Source organism: Pleuronectes platessa, chromosome 3 (genome assembly GCF_947347685.1).
Source record: "Pleuronectes platessa chromosome 3, fPlePla1.1, whole genome shotgun sequence".
NCBI lineage: Eukaryota > Metazoa > Chordata > Actinopteri > Pleuronectiformes > Pleuronectidae > Pleuronectes > Pleuronectes platessa.
In genome coordinates, this window is record NC_070628.1 from 1,329,169 (window position 1) to 1,350,771 (window position 21,603).

The 21,603-nt window shown below is 46.4% G+C and overlaps 2 protein-coding genes and 1 pseudogene across 2 annotated transcripts; 1 reads left to right on the forward strand and 2 right to left on the reverse strand.

The window, feature by feature from the left end:
* Positions 1-14: 14 nt before the first annotated feature.
* On the reverse strand, positions 15-5,020 carry zgc:172076. The gene is made up of 10 exons (XM_053419596.1): positions 5,005-5,020; positions 4,899-4,956; positions 4,181-4,247; positions 3,494-3,692; positions 3,101-3,258; positions 2,727-2,859; positions 2,389-2,542; positions 2,159-2,282; positions 1,484-1,673; positions 15-175 (listed from the first exon to the last, which is right to left on the reverse strand). The coding sequence occupies exons 1-10, from the start codon at positions 5,018-5,020 to the stop codon at positions 15-17; spliced, it is 1,260 nt and encodes a 419-aa protein (XP_053275571.1).
* Positions 5,021-5,328: 308 nt separating this feature from the next.
* On the reverse strand, positions 5,329-13,456 carry rcor3 (REST corepressor 3). Its single transcript, XM_053415915.1, has 12 exons — positions 13,219-13,456; positions 13,047-13,103; positions 11,973-12,050; positions 11,817-11,869; positions 11,153-11,314; positions 10,955-11,079; positions 10,764-10,842; positions 10,114-10,329; positions 9,777-9,854; positions 9,427-9,484; positions 7,845-8,089; positions 5,329-7,684 (listed from the first exon to the last, which is right to left on the reverse strand). The coding sequence occupies exons 1-12, from the start codon at positions 13,343-13,345 to the stop codon at positions 7,301-7,303; spliced, it is 1,662 nt and encodes a 553-aa protein (XP_053271890.1). The 5' UTR covers positions 13,346-13,456; the 3' UTR covers positions 5,329-7,300.
* A 3,915-nt stretch (positions 13,457-17,371) lies between these two features.
* Positions 17,372-21,603, forward strand: part of LOC128437444 (potassium voltage-gated channel subfamily H member 1-like) — a 19,477-nt pseudogene continuing 15,245 nt past the window's right edge.

The window sequence follows — 21,603 nt, forward strand, 5'->3', positions numbered from 1 at the left end:
CACTGATATGAGGTTTACTTCTGAGTCGGAAGGAGCTCGTCGATGACTCCGCCCACCTCCAGCCTCTTCTCCATGGAGATGAGCAGCTTGACCCCGTCCACCACCAGCTGGGTCACTTCCACCTCGCTCAGGCCAAAGGTCACCGTGTTGCTCACGAGACACAACAGAGAGGATTCTGGGAGAAAAATAGAAGTAAGTTGAATAAAGTGAAGAGCGACTACATGGAGAGAGAGGAGCACACTTCAGGTGTCGCCTCAGGAAGAAGTGCTGCTGTGTACAGAATGTGGGACCCGGACCTGAGCGTGGGACCAGGACCTGAACGTGGGACCAGGAGCTGAACGTGGGACCAGGACCTGAACGTGGGACCAGGACCTGAACGTGGGACCTGAACGTGGGACCGGAGCTGAACGTGGGACCCGGACCTGAACGTGGGACCCGGACCTGAACGTGGGACCTGAACGTGGGACCAGGAGCTGAACGTGGGACCAGGACCTGAACGTGGGACCCGGACCTGAACGTGGGACCCGGACCTGAACGTGGGACCTGAACGTGGGACCAGAGCTGAACGTGGGACCAAGACCTGAACGTGGGACCCGAACCTGAACGTGGGACAAAGACCTGAACGTGGGACCGTGACCTGAACGTGGGACCTGAACGTGGGACCCGGACCTGAACGTGGGACCCGGACCTGAACGTGGGACAAAGACCTGAACGTGGGACAAAGTCCTGAACGTGGGACAAAGACCTGAACGTGGGACAAAGTCCTGAACATGGGACAAAGACCTGAACGTGGGACCTGAACGTGGGACCCGGACCTGAACGTGGGACCCGGACCTGAACATGGGACCCGGACCTGAACGTGGGACCTGAACGTGGGACCCGGACCTGAACGTGGGACCCGGACCTGAATGTGGGACCCGGACCTGAACGTGGGACCGGACCTGAACGTGGGACCCGGACCTGAACGTGGGACCAAGACCTGAACGTGGGACCCGAACCTGAACGTGGGACAAAGACCTGAACGTGGGACCGGGACCTGAACGTGGGACCTGAACGTGGGACCCGGACCTGAACGTGGGACAAAGACCTGAACGTGGGACAAAGTCCTGAACGTGGGACAAAGACCTGAACGTGGGACCTGAACGTTGGACCCGGACCTGAACGTGGGACCTGAACGTGGGACCCGGACCTGAACGTGGGACCTGAACGTGGGACCCGGACCTGAACGTGGGACAAAGACCTGAACGTGGGACAAAGTCCTGAACGTGGGACAAAGACCTGAACGTGGGACCTGAACGTGGGACCCGGACCTGAACATGGGACCCGGACCTGAACGTGGGACTTGAACGTGGGACCCGGACCTGAACGTGGGACCTGAACGTGGGACCCGGACCTGAACGTGGGACCTGAGCGTGGGACCCGGACCTGAACATGGGACCCGGACCTGAACGTGGAGAACTCATGGGACGTCCTCCCTCTGTACCTGTTTTGTCCAAACGAATCCTGAGTCTCTGCAGGATGTCCTGGAGGCGCTTGTGTCGGGGGAGGTGCTGCAGGTGGAGGTGGACGCTGACCTTCAGGCCTGTGCCCACGTCGGCTGGAGAGCTCATCACCCATCCCAGCTGCTGCTTCCAGGTGAACGGGTGGTGGAGCTCGCTGTAGGACGCCCCGAGCTGGAGACACAGGAAAGGATCAAATGCCACAAAACCTGGTTACACTGCCAGAAGGTCGTCAAGAGCTCAGTGACCTTCTCCACTTGAAGGAACCTTGTAACCTATGAAGATGTGATATTCACTCAACAGGCACTTTATTAGAAACGCCTTATTAATGATGTGGCAAACTGCTCCATGATGACATCATCACCACCCAAAGAGTGAGGAGGAAACCACCGCTGGCTCCAACAATCACATGTTTCCTCCTGGTTAGATGTGAACATTAATTGATGTGTATCTACAGGATCTCATGCGTCACACTGCTGCCACATGATTTCTCACCAGACAAGATCAACAAGGTTACAGGTTATGAATCAGAAGGTGTCAATAAAATGTACAGATGGAATAAACCAATAGACATTTGTAGCTAAAATGAATTCAAAGCAAATTTCCATTTTGATTGAAAACGTTGGTCTCTATGGAGAAGCTGGACCTTCATGTCTGACCTTCTGCAGGTTGATGCAGCTGCTTTTAAAAGCCTCCACGATGTTGGCGTGGTCTTGTGTGGACACCAGTCTGAGGTGGTCCTCCATGTTGACCCAGACCTTTAGGCTGCCATCGTCACTGAGCCTGCAGGACGGAGTCATAGAACAAGACATCAAACCCCCAACCTTACAGTTAATGATTGACCTGCTCTCTCTATCCAGACTAACAAACCAGGCGGTCCCAGACTGACCACACAGCCCTGGCATCAGGCCAGTCCCGGGCCACGCCGATCCGCTGCTGGGCGGACGACGGTGGACTCAGGTTCAGATCCCTCTGCTGGTCCTGGTCCAGCTCCTCCACGAGGAGGAATCGACCAGGCAGCTCCTCCTCCAGCCGCTGCAGAGCTGTAATGAGAGTATTTCTCAGTTTCCACTGAGTCCTGATCAACACCTGATCAACATGATGACTCAGTGGAAGAAGAACACTGAACAGCAAACTCTGAGGGATCAGATATTAGAGGCAAAGTCTGTCTGAACCTTCAGAGATGAAACAAGATTAATGAGAAGTAAACCCTCAGACATGCAGTACCTCTCCTGGCCAGGGTGAGGAGCTGTCTGCGCTCTCCTCGGCTGCAGTGTGTTGGGAAACAGAAGTCGTGGACAGATCGGACCACGCTCACCTCACAGCCGACAGCGTACGAGCCGTCCAGGTCCTCGCCGCCCTGCACACACAGCGTCTTCTCACCTTACAAACGTAGAACTGGTTCTAGAACTGGTTGTTAAACACATTTCAAGCACGACTTTCCTACGATGAAGCACAAAGTTGTTGCTCTTTGGTCTAAATCACTGAACCTTAAACACAGCTCAGAGTGAACGTGGTGTCACAAAGACACCGAGACGACCAGGACGTCTCTTCCCTGACACGAGACACTTCTCACCAGGTGGTCGGGGGGGGGGGGCTACCTTCAGGTTGTGGTGGTTGAGGTCACTCTCTGGCGTCTGGCTGGTGATCTTGTGTTGATGATGTGCTTCGATGACTCGGTCGAAGAAGTCACAGAACACGATGTAGGACTCGGCGTCACCAGCAGCACATCCCACCGACACAGGACCTGAACCATCACCTCCACACACACCGGTTCAGAGGGGACACGTTTACCTCACAAACCCTCCCACTGTGCAGGAACACACATGTTTACCTCATTTATCCAGATACAAATACTCTGAAACCTGCACAAAATATCTTGAAGGAAAACTATCAAAAACTATATTTATACATAAATGTAAACTGATATTAAACTGATTCATGAGACAGACTTGTCCCGGAAGATCTGTACGATGACATCACAGTGACATCACCTGGTTCCTCCAGGCCCGGGCGGATGACATCATCGAAGACGACTCCGCTCTGGGTGCAGCGGTTGAACTGTCGGCGGTACATGTCCCCCGTGAGGATCCGTCCCATCCAGGTCCAGTTCCTGCACAGGTCAGGGAACTCGTCCTCGGGGGAACCTCTCTTCAGGCGGAACTTGGACATGGGGTCGGGGGGAACCAAACTCTGAGCGCACAGGGAACAGCTGTTAGTCCAGATGAGGTCAGCGAGGTTTGACCTTCATCAATGTCAGCTGTTATATTTTGACGGGGATTAATTTAGTCGGTGGGACTTTAAAGTATTTCTGTCCCAGTTCAGGGGATAAATGATAATTAAACCTGTTGTGATGAAGTGAAAATCTTTCTACGACTCGAGACATAAACATCTTTTTAAATTAAAATCTCTAAACATCTGCATAAACTAGAATTTACTAGTATGAGGAAGGAAGGAAAAAGTATAAACATGTATATATATTTAAAGGCAGTTGGCTATGGAATCTATATATAGTTGTGGTGTTCAGCGTGTTTATATGCAAACATTCTGAAAGTGTTCAAACGATCTCTGGTTATTTGGTAAAGATAAAAAGCATTACGTTGAGGTGGCAGGTTTGGAACAATGACAGAATGATTGAGTTATTCTGTTTCATTAGCTTCACATCAACTCTGTGTCGTCACCTCTAAAACCGTCCGGTACCTCGTCTCCATCGGGAACACAACTGGAGCTGCAACAGAGACAAAGTGTCTATGGATCCTAATTCATCAGATATTATTACACAGATATGAGTCCTTCATGTTTTTATTTTACAGAACAAACAATGCAGAAAGAAACGTACATTCATGTTTATGTTATTATTCTAGTTCTTTATATTTGGTCGTATTTTTGATTTCTTTTTATTCTTTGTTGTTTAGAATAAAGTTTATGGTTAGACTATGATAATATCTTTCTTAAATGTATAACATATATAATATCATTTCACCTCTTTGTTTTTTACATAAACTATAAATATACAATTTCAAGTTTACTACATATATAGTGTATACAGTGTATATATATATAATGCAAATGACGTCGTCACTACAAGATGGCAGCGTTCGTATCTGAGATATTTTGGCTTCATTTCTGGAGACGTGTCGTCCATATTTATATATATTTTGGGGTATTATTTATAAATAAATCAAATTCGACATCTGTTGTTTTTTAATGAATCATTGAGTCAATCCTAACAAAGAGATAAAAAAATACATTATGCCTGGAAGGTTGTGATAAGTGTGTTACAGTCCAAAGGAAAAGTTTCCTTCTTAATTCACTTCCCTTCAAATGAACTATTCCACCTTCACATCTTCAAATCATTCACTTGTTAATCATCGCTGAAGATCCTGATTCAAACTCCACATCAGGTCTGAGCAGAGCTGGATGAAGATCTCAGCTCCACACGGAGGATTCTGTAAACCTGGACTCAAACATCACGAAGTGAGAGTGAAGACGATGGGAGACTCACGTTTGACCTTCCACATGTCGACAAGCAGCCGGACGCACAACAACAGACACAAGAATAGTCGAGTTGGTTCAGAGCAGCTCATCCTGCAGGGGTCCAGTTACAGAACACACAGCCTTTTAATATCTACTGCTGTGTGTGTGTGTGTGTGTTTGTGTGTGTGTGTGTGTGTGTGTGTGTGTGTGTGTGTGTGTGTGTGTGTGTGTGTGTGTGTGTGTGTGTGTGTGAGGATGAGGTGTGTGTGTATTGTGACTTGTAACACAATATGAATTCCCTGTGATTCCTCTTCCTGTAATACAAGGATCTGATAATAAAGCTGAAAACATCTGATGATATAAATGCAGTTTTTAATGAGACTTCAGCAGCTTCACGTTCACATCCATATTTTACAGATTCTACTGAAACTCAAATGTTGTGATACATGTTCGTCCAATCAGCATTAAGAGCACCAGGAAGAAGAAGAAGAATAAATAACAGAGATGGTGACCAGTCGAGTTTCTAGTTTTCAAACGTAAACATCGACTGTGAGAACATTAAACCCAACAACAGAACATCGATAAGACTGGAGGACATGTTTAATCAGAAGATCGATCCTGGAGGACGTCTGTTTGAAGTCTTTGTGAAAAGATCGACAGGTTATTGATGATTGATGATTGATGATTGATGGCAGGTTACAAATCATTCAAACTGTTAACATCTGTACACGTCTGGAGATTTTCTAGTTTTCTCTTTCTCAAGAAATCCCTGAACCACGTGTAGATTAATCCACCGCAGGAAGTTGTCCCCGAAAAATGCGACGTTTTCCTGTTTGATCAAAGCTACAGATTTATATCTTCAGTTAGAAGCGACTGTAAATAAAGATGGACGACATGAGAGTTCCCGAAAGTGAAGCCAAAGTGTGAACCCCTGGTGGCCGGCTGCAGTATAGCTCAGAAACCCCGCCTCCTGAATGTTAGCAGATGGGACCAAACTAAAACCAGACGTCATGATTGACAGCTGAGACTCACTCCTCATTTGGCGAGAGTATGTATGGGCGGGACCTTGATACCACTATCACTGCTGCACTGACTCTGACTGTAAATGACGTCATCGCCACAAGATGGCAGCGTTTGTGTTCAAGATATTTGGCCTTCATGTTTTAGGGTTTGGGTCTGATCCTTTAGAACAGTTCACAGTCTAACTAGCGCCCCCTGGAGGCTGCAGCAGTTTTCATTACAACCACAATGTGAACGATTTATCTTTTTCTTAAAATCAAGATATAAATGTAACGTTTACCCTGAGGGTGGCGCTAAATGACAGCTCGTGAGATCATTACACGTTAAAGAATTCTTCCTCACGAGGTGAAGCCTAAAACAAGCATGACAACATAAAACTCAACAGATGAAACTTGAAACTCTTAGAAATCACAATGATTCAAGTTACAAATGTTAGCGTGTTTGCTGAAGACTGTGAAGATGGTAAACACGAAACATTCAACTCCATCCTCACGAGGCTGCTAGCATGTGAGTCGACTCTTCAGGCCTTTGCACACTGACACGTTTTCTTTGTGGGATTTATTTCATGCTATTAATAGATTCCAAATCTGTATCGAGCCAATGACCGAGGCTTTTGGCTTTTTGAACTAAGACACATTGTAAAATTTCCATCCAATCAGAATCCATGTTGTTGAGGATTTTCTCCTTTTGAAACAGAAGACGTAGAACAACAACTTCCTCCTCCACCCAGTCTGAGAAATGAATTCATCTGTACGAGGCAGGATTTAGTCTTGTTTTTATAAATATGAAAAATCGAGCTTCACCTTCAATTTATTTAATTAATTTGTGTCGCATTGATGTGCAAAGGCCTTTAGTCTTATTGTGTTTAAAGGGTCGTTCATGATGTTAAAGTGATAATGTTTTCCAGGTGCTGTTGTGTCCTTGTTGTTGGTGTTTAAGGCGACACACACAGACAGAGAACCAAAGGGGATCCAGAGTGGAACCCTGTGGATGGAACACGTGTTTGTTGAGGTTTAATTTCTGTTTCAAGACTAAGTTTCAGTCCAACCTCCCAAACAACACAGAGATGTTAGAACCAGGGTCCATCAGGCAGCCGGTGCTGCAGGTACGTCCTGTGGGAAACACATCAGCAGAGATCTGCTTCTGGATCCCGTGTAAATGAGTCACTTTTATGTTCTTGTGGTTTAACACTGGAGAAGTTGGTCAGAAGTGAAACTGTCGCTTATTTGAACCTCAATAATCCGATTTTCCCACAGGACCTGAATGCAGCAGCTTCCATGGAAACTGAACTTTCTTTCTTTCCGTTAGTGGAGGGAGGAAGACGAGGCCGTCTCCGATTGGTGGAGGGCCAGGCCCGAGGGCTGCTGGGCGGAGCTCGGGCCTGACGCCCCCGGGTTCCCACTGAGGGTCATGGGAGCAGGAGGGCGGGGGTTGAGGCGGGGGGGCAGGGGGTTGGAGGGGCGGATGAGAGGCGGGGGCTGCTGCAGCGTGGGGCGGGGCTGCAGGAAGCGAGCCTGCTGCTGGAGGGGCGGAGGCTGGCGGTGCAGGGAGGGCGTGGCTGGTAGGGAGGGCCGGAGGAGGGGAGGGGGCTGGTGGAGAGAAGAGGAGGAGCTGCTTGACGTCACCAGAGTCTGAGCCGAGGAAGACGAGGAGGCAGCAGGAGACGCACCTGAGGAGGTCACCTGACCCTGCCGAGAGGAGAAACAGAGGTTATTGAGTCTGAATGAGTTTCAGGTGTGTTGCAAAGGATCATGGGAAACAAAGTGTTGCCTGTGAAGTGTTTACCTCTCACCTCCGCTGGCGATGTTTGTCTGTTAGCTAGGAGGAAGGCTAAGTTTCATTTCTCACCTCTTCGTCTTCCTCGTCAGTGCTCTTCCCTGATGGAGTGGTAGAGCTGTTCTTTCCCTCCTCTCCTGAGGTGGCGCTGTCTCCGTTGGGAGCTCGTGTTCCCTGCTCCGCCTCCCACTCCTGCAGCACCTCCTCCAGGTTGAACCGCCGTCGGTAGTTCACAAAGAAGTTCTTCACCTGGCCGACCGTCTTGTTGCCTATGACGTCTGCGATGGCCTGAAAGTCTTTTCCGTATTTCCGGACACCTGAAGAACATCACAGACGGGTTACACTGATGTCTTGGATTTACTGTCTGTGGTTCACACGTGCACTGAAGTTATCAAGAGGAGAGAACCTCAGAATCACGACCGCTATCTTCCACCTGAGAACAAAGTGTCACGTCTGATACACAAAGCGTCGCTAACACTTCCTGTCAATCCCACTTCCTGTCAGTAGCACTTCCTGTCAGTGACACTTCCTCTCAATAACACTTCCTGTCAGTAACACTTCCTGTCAGTCACACTTCCTGTCTTTTACACTTCTTGTCAGTTACACTTCCTGTCAGTGAGACTTCCTGTCAGTTACACTTCCTGTCAGTAACACTTCCTGTCGGTGACACTTCCTGTCGGTGACACTTCCTGTCGGTGACACTTCCTGTCAATAATACTTCCTGTCAGTCACACTTCCTGTCAGTCACACTTCCTGTCTTTTACACTTATTGTCAGTAACACTTCCTGTCAGTAACACTTCTTGTCAGTAACACTTCCTGTCAGTTACACTTCCTGTCAGTAACACTTCCTGTCAGTCAGACTTCCTGTCTTTTACACTTCTTGTCAGTAACACTTCCTGTCAGTTACACTTCCTGTCAGTCACACTTGCTGTCAGTGAGACTTCCTGTAAGTTACACTTCCTGTCTTTTACACTTCTTGTCAGTAACACTTCCTGTCAGTTACACTTCCTGTCTATAACACTTCCTGTCAGTAACACTTCCTGTCAGTGACACTTCCTGTCAATAATACTTCCTGTCAGTCACACTTCCTGTCTTTTACACTTCTTGTCAGTAACACTTCCTGTCAGTAACACTTCCTGTCAGTCACACTTCCTGTCTTTTACACTTCTTGTCAGTAACACTTCCTGTCAGTTACACTTCCTGTCAGTCACACTTCCTGTCTTTTACACTTCTTGTCAGTAACACTTCCTGTCAGTTACACTTCCTGTCAGTCACACTTCCTGTCAGTCACACTTGCTGTCAGTGAGACTTCCTGTCAATTACACTTCCTGTCAGTGAGACTTCCTGTCAGTGAGACTTCCTGTCAGTAACACTTCCTGTCAGTTAGACTTCCTGTCAGTCACACTTCCTGTCAGTCGCACTTTCTGTCAATCGCACTTCCTGTCAGTCACACTTCCTGTCAGTCACACTTCCTGTCAGTCACACTTCCTGTCAGTGACTCCTCATCATCACTGCTCCTCCTTCAGAGGAGTTTCTTTTACTAAGCAACCAACTGCAGACGAGACAATCTACTTCCTGTTTACATCACGTGACCAGTGGACGTTCGTGGTCATGTGACGTGATGAGAGCTCTCAGATCTTCTCAGAGTCTCACCTTGCACTGCCAGGAGCTGCTCGTCCGTGGTCCAGCGGGCGTTCACCTTCTGGTTACACTGCAAAGTTCAACACCAGTGAAACCGTGAAACATGAAAACAACAGATTGAACTCATTGAGACGTGATGAGAGCTTCTCTCTTCAGAGCTGGGTGAGGAAGAGGAGGAGCATCTGGACGGCTTGGTGGGTTTGATAATGTTCATGTACTTCAGGATAAAGTCAATGATTTACATGAAAGAAAATGTTTTATCTCTCAAATGTTGTTTTGAAGGCGAGTATCTCATACAGTCACATCATGTTTATAATATGTATATGAAATATGCTCCAGCTGTGAGAGGAAGTGGTCGGTACCTCAGGGAGCCGGAGGTCCTCGATCCCGGACTCCAGCAGGTGTTTGAGTCCGCTGTTCATCTGCTTGGCGTTCTGCACCTGGACCACAACACACAACGAGTCACGTGACCTTCTCAGAGCCGATTGAACTGATGATGACTGTGTATTATATTTATAGTTTTTGTAATCCTCTCAGGTTTCTTTGAGCTTTGTTGCAAGAGCTATAAGAAGCATTATTATATAATTATTATTATTATTAGGAGGTGTCACCACCAGGTGGCAGTGGAGCACTGACAGATCAGACAAGCATGAGACTGAGACTCTGGAGGACAAGGTCATTTCCTGTGTGGTCTCCCACCTGTCTCTTGAGGGACACCAGCTCCATGTCCAGCTGGCGGAGGAGGGTGTTGGCGGCGGAGGCGCTGCAGGACACGGCCACCACGTCCTCCTGCGTCAGGTACATGCCTTTGGGGGGGCGGCAACGGGAGCGCTGGTGGTGTCGGTGCTGCAGGGTCTGGTGCTCCCGGCGACCCAGCGCCACCTTAGAGCCCGGCACCACCGGCTCCACCTGGGTCTGAGGGAACATGTGAGGAACATGTGTTATGAACCTAAAACTGACTTTATGACCAAAGGAAGAATGAGACCCGACAATAGAACAAATAGGATCCAGCTTCTCATCGTGTTCTTTGTTCTTCTTATAAACTTAAAGTAAACCAGCTGAGTGGAGTCGGTTTGAGTTTGTGATGTTTTCAGTTTCATATTTTGTAGATTAAGTATTTAAATATTAAAGAATATCTTCTAATCTGTAGTAAAATCTAAATGAGACGATTTAAGATGCAGCTCTGCTTTGAGCCTGTAGAAATGATTCATTCTAATCTTTCATAAAGTACAAGACCCGTCTTAGAATTGACAGATGTACCTTGTGTGTGTGTGTGTGTGTGTGTGTGTGTGTGTGTGTGTGTGTGTGTGTGTGTGTGTGTGTGTGTGTGTGTGTGTGTGTCTGCTGACCTCTTTCTTTGCTTCCTTGTTGGGGTCGTAGTCACTGTCGTGGGCCTCGATGGGATTCGCCTCCTCCATCTCCTCGTCACTGCCGCGGTGACAACAAACCAAAGTTTAACCACTAAAGGTTTTCACACAGAAACCAGAAGCCCACCAAGCGGAGGAGCAGATTCATTTTGAATGTGTGGATCTGCTTCTACCTGACGTCCTGGTTGCTCCTGTTGGCCAGTTTACGAGCCTGTCGGTCCATCAGACTGGTCCGGGAGCGGGTCTTCTTCCACGAGTAGTAATACTTCACCAGGCTGGAGATGGATTTGTCCGGCAGCTGAAGGAAGTCAAACCAGGTTAGAGGCAGGCTGGGTCTTCAGGATAGTGTTGTCGTGGTGTCAGGTGTTTACCATCTGCTGGATGCGGTGGAAGCTCTTCCCGTGGAAGCTGAACGCCTGTTCGAACAGAACCTTGTCCTCCACCGTCCACTCGTCAGGAAACGGCGTGAAGTTTGGGAGGTCGGCCAGAGACTTCTCTATGTTGTGTTTGTGCCAGAAGAGCATGCCAAGAGCCTGGACACACACACGCACACACACACACACACACACACACAGAAACACAAACACACACACACACACATTGTTTTTGTTCTGACAGGCGCGGCAGCTCTTCTGGTTCAGGAAGCAGAGGATCATGGGTAATATCCAGTTTTCAGCTGTTTCAGGTCAGTGGGACGACTCAGTCCGAGCTCAACACATGAAAACCTTCCCATCACTCCGACAGAGTCAATCCCCATGTGTGGCTGCAGGGGGCGCTGCTGCTCAGTGACAGTGACACAGTGCTGCTGGATTTCACTGCATCAGATTCACAGACTGTTTAATCAACGTTAAAGAAGAACTTGATTTGTAATAAACTCATTATAAATAATTAGCAAAGTCATTTTTCTCTGTTGAAGCAGAAACTAAGAATAAATCATTATTTTGGGGGATTTTTAATCTTTTATACGATTGAGATGAAGGAGAGACAGGAAGTGAACAACATGCTGTAGAGGTGCAGCCGGTGGCCGGGCCCCACCTGCTCCACGTTGTATCCGTGTTTCTCTTTGGCCAGCGCGATGTACTCGTCCACTGTGGAGGAAACACAGCGTCAGTTCAGCCGAGGAGCAGAGGAGCTTCCACAGGAGAAACCACAGGTTCAGAATCAGAAAGGATTTAAACCAGGTTCACTTACACTTGGAGTCCAGGATGGAGTGATACGGGGACCAGACCAACATCCCTCCACTGTCCTTGTCCGGGTACTTAGTGGAACCTGAACAAAGATCCACACGGTTACACAACTCGTTCGGCTGCAGGGCTTCACATCTACAGGCTGCTACACATTCAAGTCTGCTGGGACAGGAGCCGAGTTGCATCATGGGAAACGTAGGAACCAGAGTCGGGGAACTGAACGTCAGGATTCTCCAACTCCACTGCACAAACTTACTCTTAAATACTGATAAAGAATATTTTCTCCATTCATCTCTTTTTGGGGATTTCCATAAAATATTTGTTCATGGTCATTTTTTTTCAGTTTTCTATATGTTTCATTCTATACTTAATAATTTAGAATTATAACATATAGGTATTTTATGTAGTTATATACATTAGGTCATTTTAAGTGTTTCTATGATGAGTTATACTCTATTGTTGTTAATTATCTAACCAGCATTTACTGATTTAATGACGTTATTTCTATTCTTTCTGTTATTGATACTTTTACTAATAGAACAATGAGAAAGAGTCGATGTCAGATCAATCGTTTGTCCACACTAAAGGCAAACATGCTCACAAGTTATTGTTTCAAAAATAAATTATTGTTATACCTAAAAATGTATTGATATCTTGCTAAACAAAATCTAATTCAACTTTTCTCTATTTATTACTTCCTTATAAATACGATGAGAATATGTCCTCTGGGATTGTGGGTTATTTTGCTGGTATTATAGACAGATTAAACAATTATGACAATATTTATTAGTCTGAAAAATGTTCTATTGACAGAAAAATACAGAATTAATAAAAATCTTGAACCTGTAGCAGAGTCACTATGTTTATTATTGTGTATTAACCATGATTAATGTGGAGGGATCATTAGAAACTAACAGGGATCTTCACTTTGTATCAATAAATCATGTCCCAGTGGAAACTGATGCTTAAATATTACATTTAATAAATATATGAAAGTGTCCTCCTCAGTGTTGATGAGTTTCAGACCTCCCTCCGTGTGACCGAGGCTACCACCGTCCGTCCCACCGCACACACTCACCGGGCTCGAACTCGGGGATGTTGGCCTGATAGTCCGCTCCGACCCGCATCCCCACATCTGCAAACACACACACAGATGTTATCATTATTATATAATATATGAGTTATGATCATAAGTGTTCGTGCTGGAGCGCAGCGGCGGAGCCACAGGCGCGTGTTCGAGGCTCCCTCACCGTGCTCGTCGTCGCTGCCGCTGTCCTCAGAGAAATGTCCTCCGTTGGACGCGTTGGACGGACTCTTGGTCCCGTTGGATCGACCTTTCCCCAGATACTCGGAGCCCTTGTCCATCATGCCCGGCATCTCGGCGCTCAGATGCACCGAGTTTCGGTCGCGGTGTCCGGATAGAAAATGTCACGGAGCCGCTGGAGCTTTTTCTTTCTGCTGCAGTGCCCTCCGCCGCCGCAGCTCCGGCCGTGGCGCTGCAGCTGCGGTCGTCGCTGCTCGCCGCGTTTTAAGCGTAGCTTCGGTTTATTTAACGAAACTAGCATTAGCAGCGGAGACGCGTCAGGATTCCACCGAAATCTGAAGTGACGAGGTTTGTTCCGCAGGACGCGAGGGGCGTCGCCGCGCGGGTCTAACCTCCGCGGCGGAAGGTTCTCTACGCACCGTTGAGCGGCGGTGCGGCGCCTGCTGCCGCGGAGCCTGTGGCCTGTGTAACCTTCCGCCCAAACCGACTGATTAATACTAAGATTAATAAGAAAACAAAACTGAGATCTAACTTCATGAAACCTCAAAACAATTAAAAACCAACACGAGTCTAAAATAACCTGAAACCACACATATCACTTCAAACTGTGATCATCACAACTCCACATGTTACTGACATGTTAAATATCATCACGGTACTACGTCATATAAACTGCAGCTGATTTAAAGTGTAATATAATAACATGTAGTTCGGTTCATGCACCTTGTTTTTATCAGTGTTTTTGCACTGAGTGTTTATCACCAGCAGAGGGAGACACCGCGCAGCAGGCTGAGTCCTGACTGCAGAGCTCCCTGCTCACCTGCAGAGGGCGTCCTCTCACTGCGAGCCGACTCAGCCGTCTCCACATCAAGTTCACTTTAATTTTATTTACTCACATAGGATTTAATACTCTGTTAGTCACTGGTAAAACATTATTTTAAATATGACTTTAGTTCTGAAACTTTTCAATAATTAAAGGTGCCTTATGTAAGTTTTCACTATTGCTACCACTACGTTAGCCTTAGTCCATGTTTACTAATCCATCATAAACGTTGCCACCAAATGTTCGGTGCTGTTTCAAAAAGGAACTATTCAAATATAACAAACGTCCATTAAACAAGAGCGTCCCTCAGCCGAGCTGTCGCCTCCAACAGGCGCCATATGAAACCACATTTAAATTCTCTACATCAAGATTTTTATTCATCAAGATTCATGAAATATAAATAAAAACGTCAGATTTCACAACAGATCTGCACCAAAATGAGTTCATGGCCCAAAACCTTCAGCTAACATGTTATCATACCTGTTATCTTTCCGTTTGTAATAAACCTTTATTAAACTGCTTTGACAGAGTTCTTTAGAAAAGCGCTGGAGTAGGAAAAGTCTCAGAGACTTTTTAAGAACCGGACTTCTTGCCCCCTGCAGGTCATTCCAAAGAAAGCAGGTTTTAGGCACTTCCGCATTAGCCATTTTTTATAAAGTCATGGATCATCTTTATAGTTTGTTCCCTCATCTTTACAGACTGTTCCCTCATCTTCACAGACTGTTCCCTCATCTTTACAGTCTGTTCCCTCATCTTTAAAGTCTGTTCCCTCATCTTCACAGACTGTTCCCTCATCTTCACAGTCTGTTCCCTCATCTTCACAGACTGTTCCGTCATCTTTACAGACTGTTCCTTCATCTTTACAGACTGTTCCCTCATCTTCACAGACTGTTCCCTCATCTTTACAGACAGTTCCCTCATCTTCACAGACTGTTCCCTCATCTTTACAGTCTGTTCTCTTTACAGTCTGTTCCCTCATCTTTACAGACAGTTCCCTCATCTTTACAGACTGTTCCCTCATCTTCACAGACTGTTCCCTCATCTTTACAGTCTGTTCCCTCATCTTTAAAGTCTGTTCCCTCATCTTCACAGACTGTTCCCTCATCTTTACAGTCTGTTCCCTCATCTTCACAGACTGTTCCTTCATCTTTACAGACTGTTCCTTCATCTTTACAGACTGTTCCCTCATCTTCACAGACTGTTCCCTCATCTTTACAGACAGTTCCCTCATCTTCACAGACTGTTCCCTCATCTTTACAGTCTGTTCTCTTTACAGTCTGTTCCCTCATATTTACAGACTGTTCCCTCATCTTTACAGTCTGTTCCCTCATATTTACAGACTGTTCCCTCATCTTTACAGACTGTTCCCTCATCTTCACAGACTGTTCCCTCATCTTTACAGTCTGTTCCCTCATCTTTAAAGTCTGTTCCCTCATCTTCACAGACTGTTCCCTCATCTTCACAGTCTGTTCCCTCATCTTCACAGACTGTTTCTTCATCTTTATAGACTGTTTCTTCATCTTTATAGACTGTTCCCTCATCTTTACAGACTGTTCCTTCATCTTCACAGACTGTTCCCTCATCTTCACAGACTGTTCCTTCATCTTTACAGACTGTTCCCTCATCTTTACAGTCTGTTCCCTCATCTTTAAAGTCTGTTCCCTCATCTTCACAGACTGTTCCCTCATCTTCACAGTCTGTTCCCTCATCTTCACAGACTGTTTCTTCATCTTTACAGACTGTTCCCTCATCTTTACAGACTGTTCCTTCATCTTCACAGACTGTTCCCTCATCTTCACAGACTGTTCCTTCATCTTTACAGACTGTTCCCTCATCTTTACAGTCTGTTCCCTCATCTTTAAAGTCTGTTCCCTCATCTTCACAGACTGTTCCCTCATCTTCACAGTCTGTTCCCTCATCTTCACAGACTGTTCCTTCATCTTTACAGTCTGTTCCCTCATCTTCACAGTCTGTTCCCTCGTTTACACCGGAATAGGAGCGTGTGAGTGTTTTATTTGTGAGTGAACCAGTTTTAAAAAGCTGTTAAATCCTTCCCCATCGTCTGGAGAGGAGTTATCTGTTCTGGTTGTTTTCTGCTGAGTCATGTTCAGCTGAGAAGTTCCCTCACCTCCACGTCTTGTCGTTGTTCTCGAGATGTAGAAATCAATATGAACACCAACGTTCAGTAATGATCACATTCCCCCGGAGCCAATTCAAACTTCTGCAGAGTCATGTGACCTGGAAGTGAATCGTGATTTTCACATCACAGACAGAAGTCAGATTTCAGTTGGTTGGAGGAAGGAGGGTGATAACTCAGACCGAGGAGGGTCTCGGGGGGGGCCCAGGTAAACAGAGCTGCACAGCGCCCCCTGTTGCAACACTGCTGCTCCCCTCAGAGCAGAAAGGTTTTGGCCCAGATCCCACACATGTCTCCTGAATAAGCTTCACTACACTGACTTCCTCTCCTCCTCACATACATTATTAAAGTGGCAGCATCAAACCTTAAAGAGCTCTCAGAACCGTGTCACCACTAGAGCCCTGAGCTCCCAGAATCCAGGCTGCTGTTTGCCGTGGACCGTTTATCACTCGGTCCACTTCAGGTTCACACCCGGAGGTTCACCAGACCAGGAGACGACCGGACGTGGCCCACATCCGTTTGTTCAGGCTCCAGGTTCTTCATCAAGTCAAATACACCGACATGTTTATAATGAAATGACCCTTTAATTACAACCTCTGTGATGTCATCATGCATCAACTCCCTGCAAGTGTCTCTTTACCTCCCTCTCTCTCCCCCGCCCAGTCTTTTCCAATCTCTCTCTCTCTCTCTCTCTCGCTCTCTCTCTCCCCCTCCAGTCTTTTCCAATCTCTCTCTCTCTCTACCATCCTCCCCCCCCTCTCTCTCTCTCTCTCTCTCTGTCTCTCTCTCTCTCTCTGTCCCTCTCTATGTCTCTCTCTCTCTCTCTCTCTCCCCCTCCAGTCTTTTCCAATCTCTCTCTCTCTCTACCATCCTCCCCCCCACTCTCTCTGTCTCTCTCTCTCTCTCTCTCTCTCGCTCTCTCTCTCTCTCTCTCTCTCTGTCCCTCTCTATGTCTCTCTCCTTTGCTATCGGCAGATGGCTGCAGAGGATGGTAAAGAGACACCTGGAGAGGGAGGACGGGGAAGGGAGAGAGAGAGAGAAAGAGACAGAGAGAGAGAGGGGAGGGGGGGAGAGAGAGCAGGGAGGAGGAGGTGGGCGAGCTGCAGCTCGTGAGGCTGGCGCTGCATCAGAGATGTGAGTGGCGGGAAGCGGCTGTGTCTCGTGCCGCAGGAGGACAGGATGGCGGGAGGACGTCGGGGTCTCGTGGCTCCACAGAACACGTTCCTGGAGAACATTGTCCGCAGGTCCAACGGTAAGATCCGGTTCAGTCCGGTTCAACCACCTGAATCTGTTGTGTCTGCGGGGGGGACGGTGTCATGTTGGGTTCGGTGGTTCGAGCACCAGCTGGTGATGAGCTCCATCGTTTAGAGCCAAACATGACAGTTCACGACCCAGCAACACTTTATGATAAGCTAGTGATTGTAACTCTTTTTTAATTATTATTAAGCAATTAATTTAACCAGATAACATTAACGTCACATTAACTAAAAAATACTTGTGCCCAGTCTCGGGTGTGAGGGATGGAACCTCCCACGGGGCACCAGTTGATGTTCAGCTGAAAACTGCAGCAGAAATAATCTGTTGATTCCTGAAGTGATCAAGATCAGACGTTTGCTTCACGCACAATCGCACTAGCTTGTTAGATGTGAATATTATCTACGATGTCTATATTAATATTTTTTACTAAAAAACTTCTAATACTAATATTTCACTCGTAATCTGTCTTTTCTAGAAGAATATATGAAAACGTTCTTCTGTGAACGAGTATTATAGTCGTGTGTTTTCACAGGATCTACTGGCAGCAGGGTTTCCAATGTATGAATCATTTTACATTCATCATACTGTTACTTTGTGTTATAGTTTTTACATCATACAGTCAATCACAGTTAATGTCTTTGTTGTTTTTACAACAGGCAGCAGGGTTGTCAGTGATTTACAGTTTTATCTTCATATATATAATATAACATCATTTAGAGTTTTCCACTGTTTTAAAGTTCTAAACCTGCTGTGACGCTGTCACTCACACGTCAGCTGATCTCTGCTCACAAACTGAGGCTCGCTGACATCACACCTCAGATCAGACGAGTCCAGGAGAATATGAACATAATAAAACTAAAACTGAACTAAAACCATCAACCCACTGAGGACTGGATTCAAAACCACATCGAACATCCCAGTAACAAACTGAAACCACAGACTGATCCAACTGGACTCAGTGGGTGTGGCCTCCTCCTGCCTGCATGGTCTCCTGACAACGTCTGGACATGACAAACCCACTTCACCAGGAGGAACCCAGGGTCCACTGCATCAGGAGCACCAGGAGGAAACCACTGCACCAGGAGGAACCCAGGGGCCACTGCACCAGGAGGAACCCAGGGTCCACTGCATCAGGAGCACCAGGAGGAAACCACTGCACCAGGAGGAACCCAGGGGCCACTGCACCAGGAGGAACCCAGGGGCCACTGCACCAGGAGGAACCCAGGGTCCACTGCACCAGGAGCACCAGGATGAAACCACTGCACCAGGAGGACCCCGGGGTCCACTGCACCAGGAGGAACCCAGGGTCCACTGCATCAGGAGCACCAGGATGAAACCACTGCACCAGGAAGAACCCAGGGTCCACTGCATCAGGAGCACCAGGAGGAAACCACTGCACCAGGAGCACCAGGAGGAAACCACTGCACCAGGAGGAATCCGGGCTCCACTGCAGCAGCGTCTGACAGACTCCTGGTGTAACGTCTCCTGCTGACTCCTTGTGTCTCCTGGTGTCTCCTCCAGGCTTTGGACACTGTGCTGGCAGACACAAACCTTCTTGTGACCACAGGTATGGATGTGTCCTCCTGGAGGAGCTGGACTACCTATGGAGCTGCAGGTAGCTCTTCACGCTGCCAGCAGTGAGGAGGAGCAGAACCCAGACGTAGAAGGAGTCAGGGGGGAGGAGCAGAGAGGAGGTGTCTGTGGACACCACGTTAAGAACATTCCCTGTTTGGGGCCCATCCTGCTTCTGCCTCCATTTCACCTGTTGTTACTTTGATTTACACCAAATCAGAGAAACTGGTTCACAACCACTGGTTCTTCAATAAGAAAAGCAGTTTTTGCTCCACTTTACCACAGCGGCTGAATAGAAGTGCAGTCAGCAGACGGGGGGGGGGGGTCAGTTCTGCTTCTGCTCCTTTAACCACTTTTCTTTCCACCTTTTCAGTTTGGACATTATCAGATAGACAGACAGGTACAGACCAGTGTCTCCTCTTGTGTCTGTCTGTGGAGTCCTCGCTGTTGTGTCTCGTGGTGGTTTGTCCTGTCCTGAGTGTTTTTGACCTTTGACCAGTTTCTCAACGTTTCCTGGTTTCACATCGTTTTCAATTGGATTCAATTTACATTGACACCAGTTAATAATAATGAGTTGATATGAAGTCACCACTGAACTCGCTCAAACGTTCACCTTTAAACTCTGTTGTTTGGCCTAATGATTAAAAAAAATAAAAAAATAAAAGACATTTTATTCAGTGATCAAAATATTTAAAAAACAATCTCTCAGAAGAAATTGAACATAATTTAACTTGACCCTAATCTTGACCTTAATCTGACCTTGCTCTAATCTAGACCTTAATTAATCCCTGCACCTCCTCCCCTGATGGTGGCGCTGGAGTGAAGGTCACAGCAATGATCAGAATCATCCTGATCAATGGGAGGTTTATTATCTTTGTGAATCCATTTTCAATAAAAAACAAGCAGAATACAACCATTTAATAAAACAACAAAAACAAATACTGTCTTTTTGTTTATTTAACAATTCAAATATAAAATATTATTTCTGTTATTAGACCCATGTTATTATGTTTAATATTACACATATGCTTACAACTAAATACAACCTTATTTATCAAAACGTATGAATGGAAACAGGAATTTAATAATAATAAAGAATAAATTATAATAAATACTTGAAATATGTAATATATAATTTCAAGTGAAACTGATTTAGTACATCTGATTTGACTTTTTCCTACATTGACTTTGTTTTGTTGTGACTTTGTTGTGCGTGTGTGTTTCAGATCTCCATCCTGAGTTGTGTGACTGAACGTTGTGTTGTGTTTTTTGCAGTCATGTTGTGATGGTTTGTTATTTGTATTCAGGACGTGTTAAAGTCTTCACAGCTGCTCATCATCTTCCTCTCGTCTGGAGTCAGACTTTAGTTTGAAAAATGAATGTAGCTGTGAAATATTCAGGAAGTGGATCCTGAATGTGGAAGCACGAGGTCACGTGACGAACCGCTGCTGCACAGGAAACACTTTGTTAACTGGTTTATCACGTTCATCCCAGTCTCCGGTTCTGGTTCTGTGAAGCGACGCAAACCGAAGCTGTGAATCGCTCATTTCATTGACGCCACTTTGAAAAAGAAAGAAACAGAAACTTATCAGTACGAGGTTAATTTATGATGTACACACACACACACACACACATGTACACACTGTGCATGTGATGAGAATCATGACGCCACTGCCTGGTTGAATATGTTTAATGATCTGATCACAGAGCAGGTCAGGTTAAGTTTGACGTCCTGCTCTGACACACACACACACCAACACACACACACACACACACACACACACACACACACACACACACACACACACACTGGAATCCATGTGTCGCTGCTGCTGGGCTGTGATTGGCTGTTAGCTGTTCGTTCTGTTGTGTCCAGAGCAGACTGAATATTAATAAGTTAAACATCATGTGCTCATAGTATGAAAGTCTCATGTCTTTACATGTCCTGGTCACATGTCTCCTGCAGAGACGGACGGACAGAATGAACACGATAAAGAAGTGAAGTTGATCTGAGTCATGGCTAAAGGACTATGGTGCAAATGACCATTAAAACAATTCCTTTTGTTTTCAGGATAGAAGCTGTTATATCTTAGAGAATAAAGTGGTAATACTTTTTCAATAAGGTTCTAATATTACCATAAGGAAATTCTTGTATATAAAACTCAGTCACAGCCAGAAGAAAAATGAGCTTTAGAGCTGCAACAATCGGGTAATTCATTGATTTGTGTAATAAATAAACCAACTAGCAAAAAATGATTCATAAGTTCAGTAATATTTTAGATTTAGATAGACACGTGAGCTGTTGAACACGTGTGCTGTTGAACACGTGTGTCATGTTGTCATGTTTGTGCTCAGATACGAACTTCGTGCTGGGAAACGCTCAGATCGTGGACTGGCCGATCGTCTACAGCAACGACGGCTTCTGCAAACTGTCCGGTTACCACCGAGCAGAGGTCATGCAGAAGAGCAGCACCTGCAGGTAGGAGCACGGCATCATTTGTGTGTCTGTGTGTGTGTGTGTGTGTGTGTGTGTGTGTGTGTGTGCACTCTCTAAGCACAACCTGTGTGGTTTCTGCTGCAGC

What these genes read in the sequence shown, in the direction of transcription:
- rcor3 (XM_053415915.1), bottom strand. Translation starts at nt 13,345, where the DNA reads ATGCCGGGCATGATGGACAAGGGCTCCGAGTATCTGGGGAAAGGTCGA. An exon ending in CTCCATCCTGGACTCCAAGT is followed by an intron (nt 11,870 to 11,972) that starts GTAAGTGAACCT and finishes TTTCCTCCACAG; the next exon opens with TGGACGAGTACATCGCGCTG. An exon ending in AGGAGCAACCAGGACGTCAG is followed by an intron (nt 10,843 to 10,954) that starts GTAGAAGCAGAT and finishes TCACCGCGGCAG; the next exon opens with TGACGAGGAGATGGAGGAGG.
- zgc:172076 (XM_053419596.1), bottom strand. An exon ending in CAGCTCTGCTCAGACCTGAT is followed by an intron (nt 4,248 to 4,898) that starts GTGGAGTTTGAA and finishes TAGGATCCATAG; the next exon opens with ACACTTTGTCTCTGTTGCAG. An exon ending in GCTGCATCAACCTGCAGAAG is followed by an intron (nt 1,674 to 2,158) that starts GTCAGACATGAA and finishes CTGTGTCTCCAG; the next exon opens with CTCGGGGCGTCCTACAGCGA.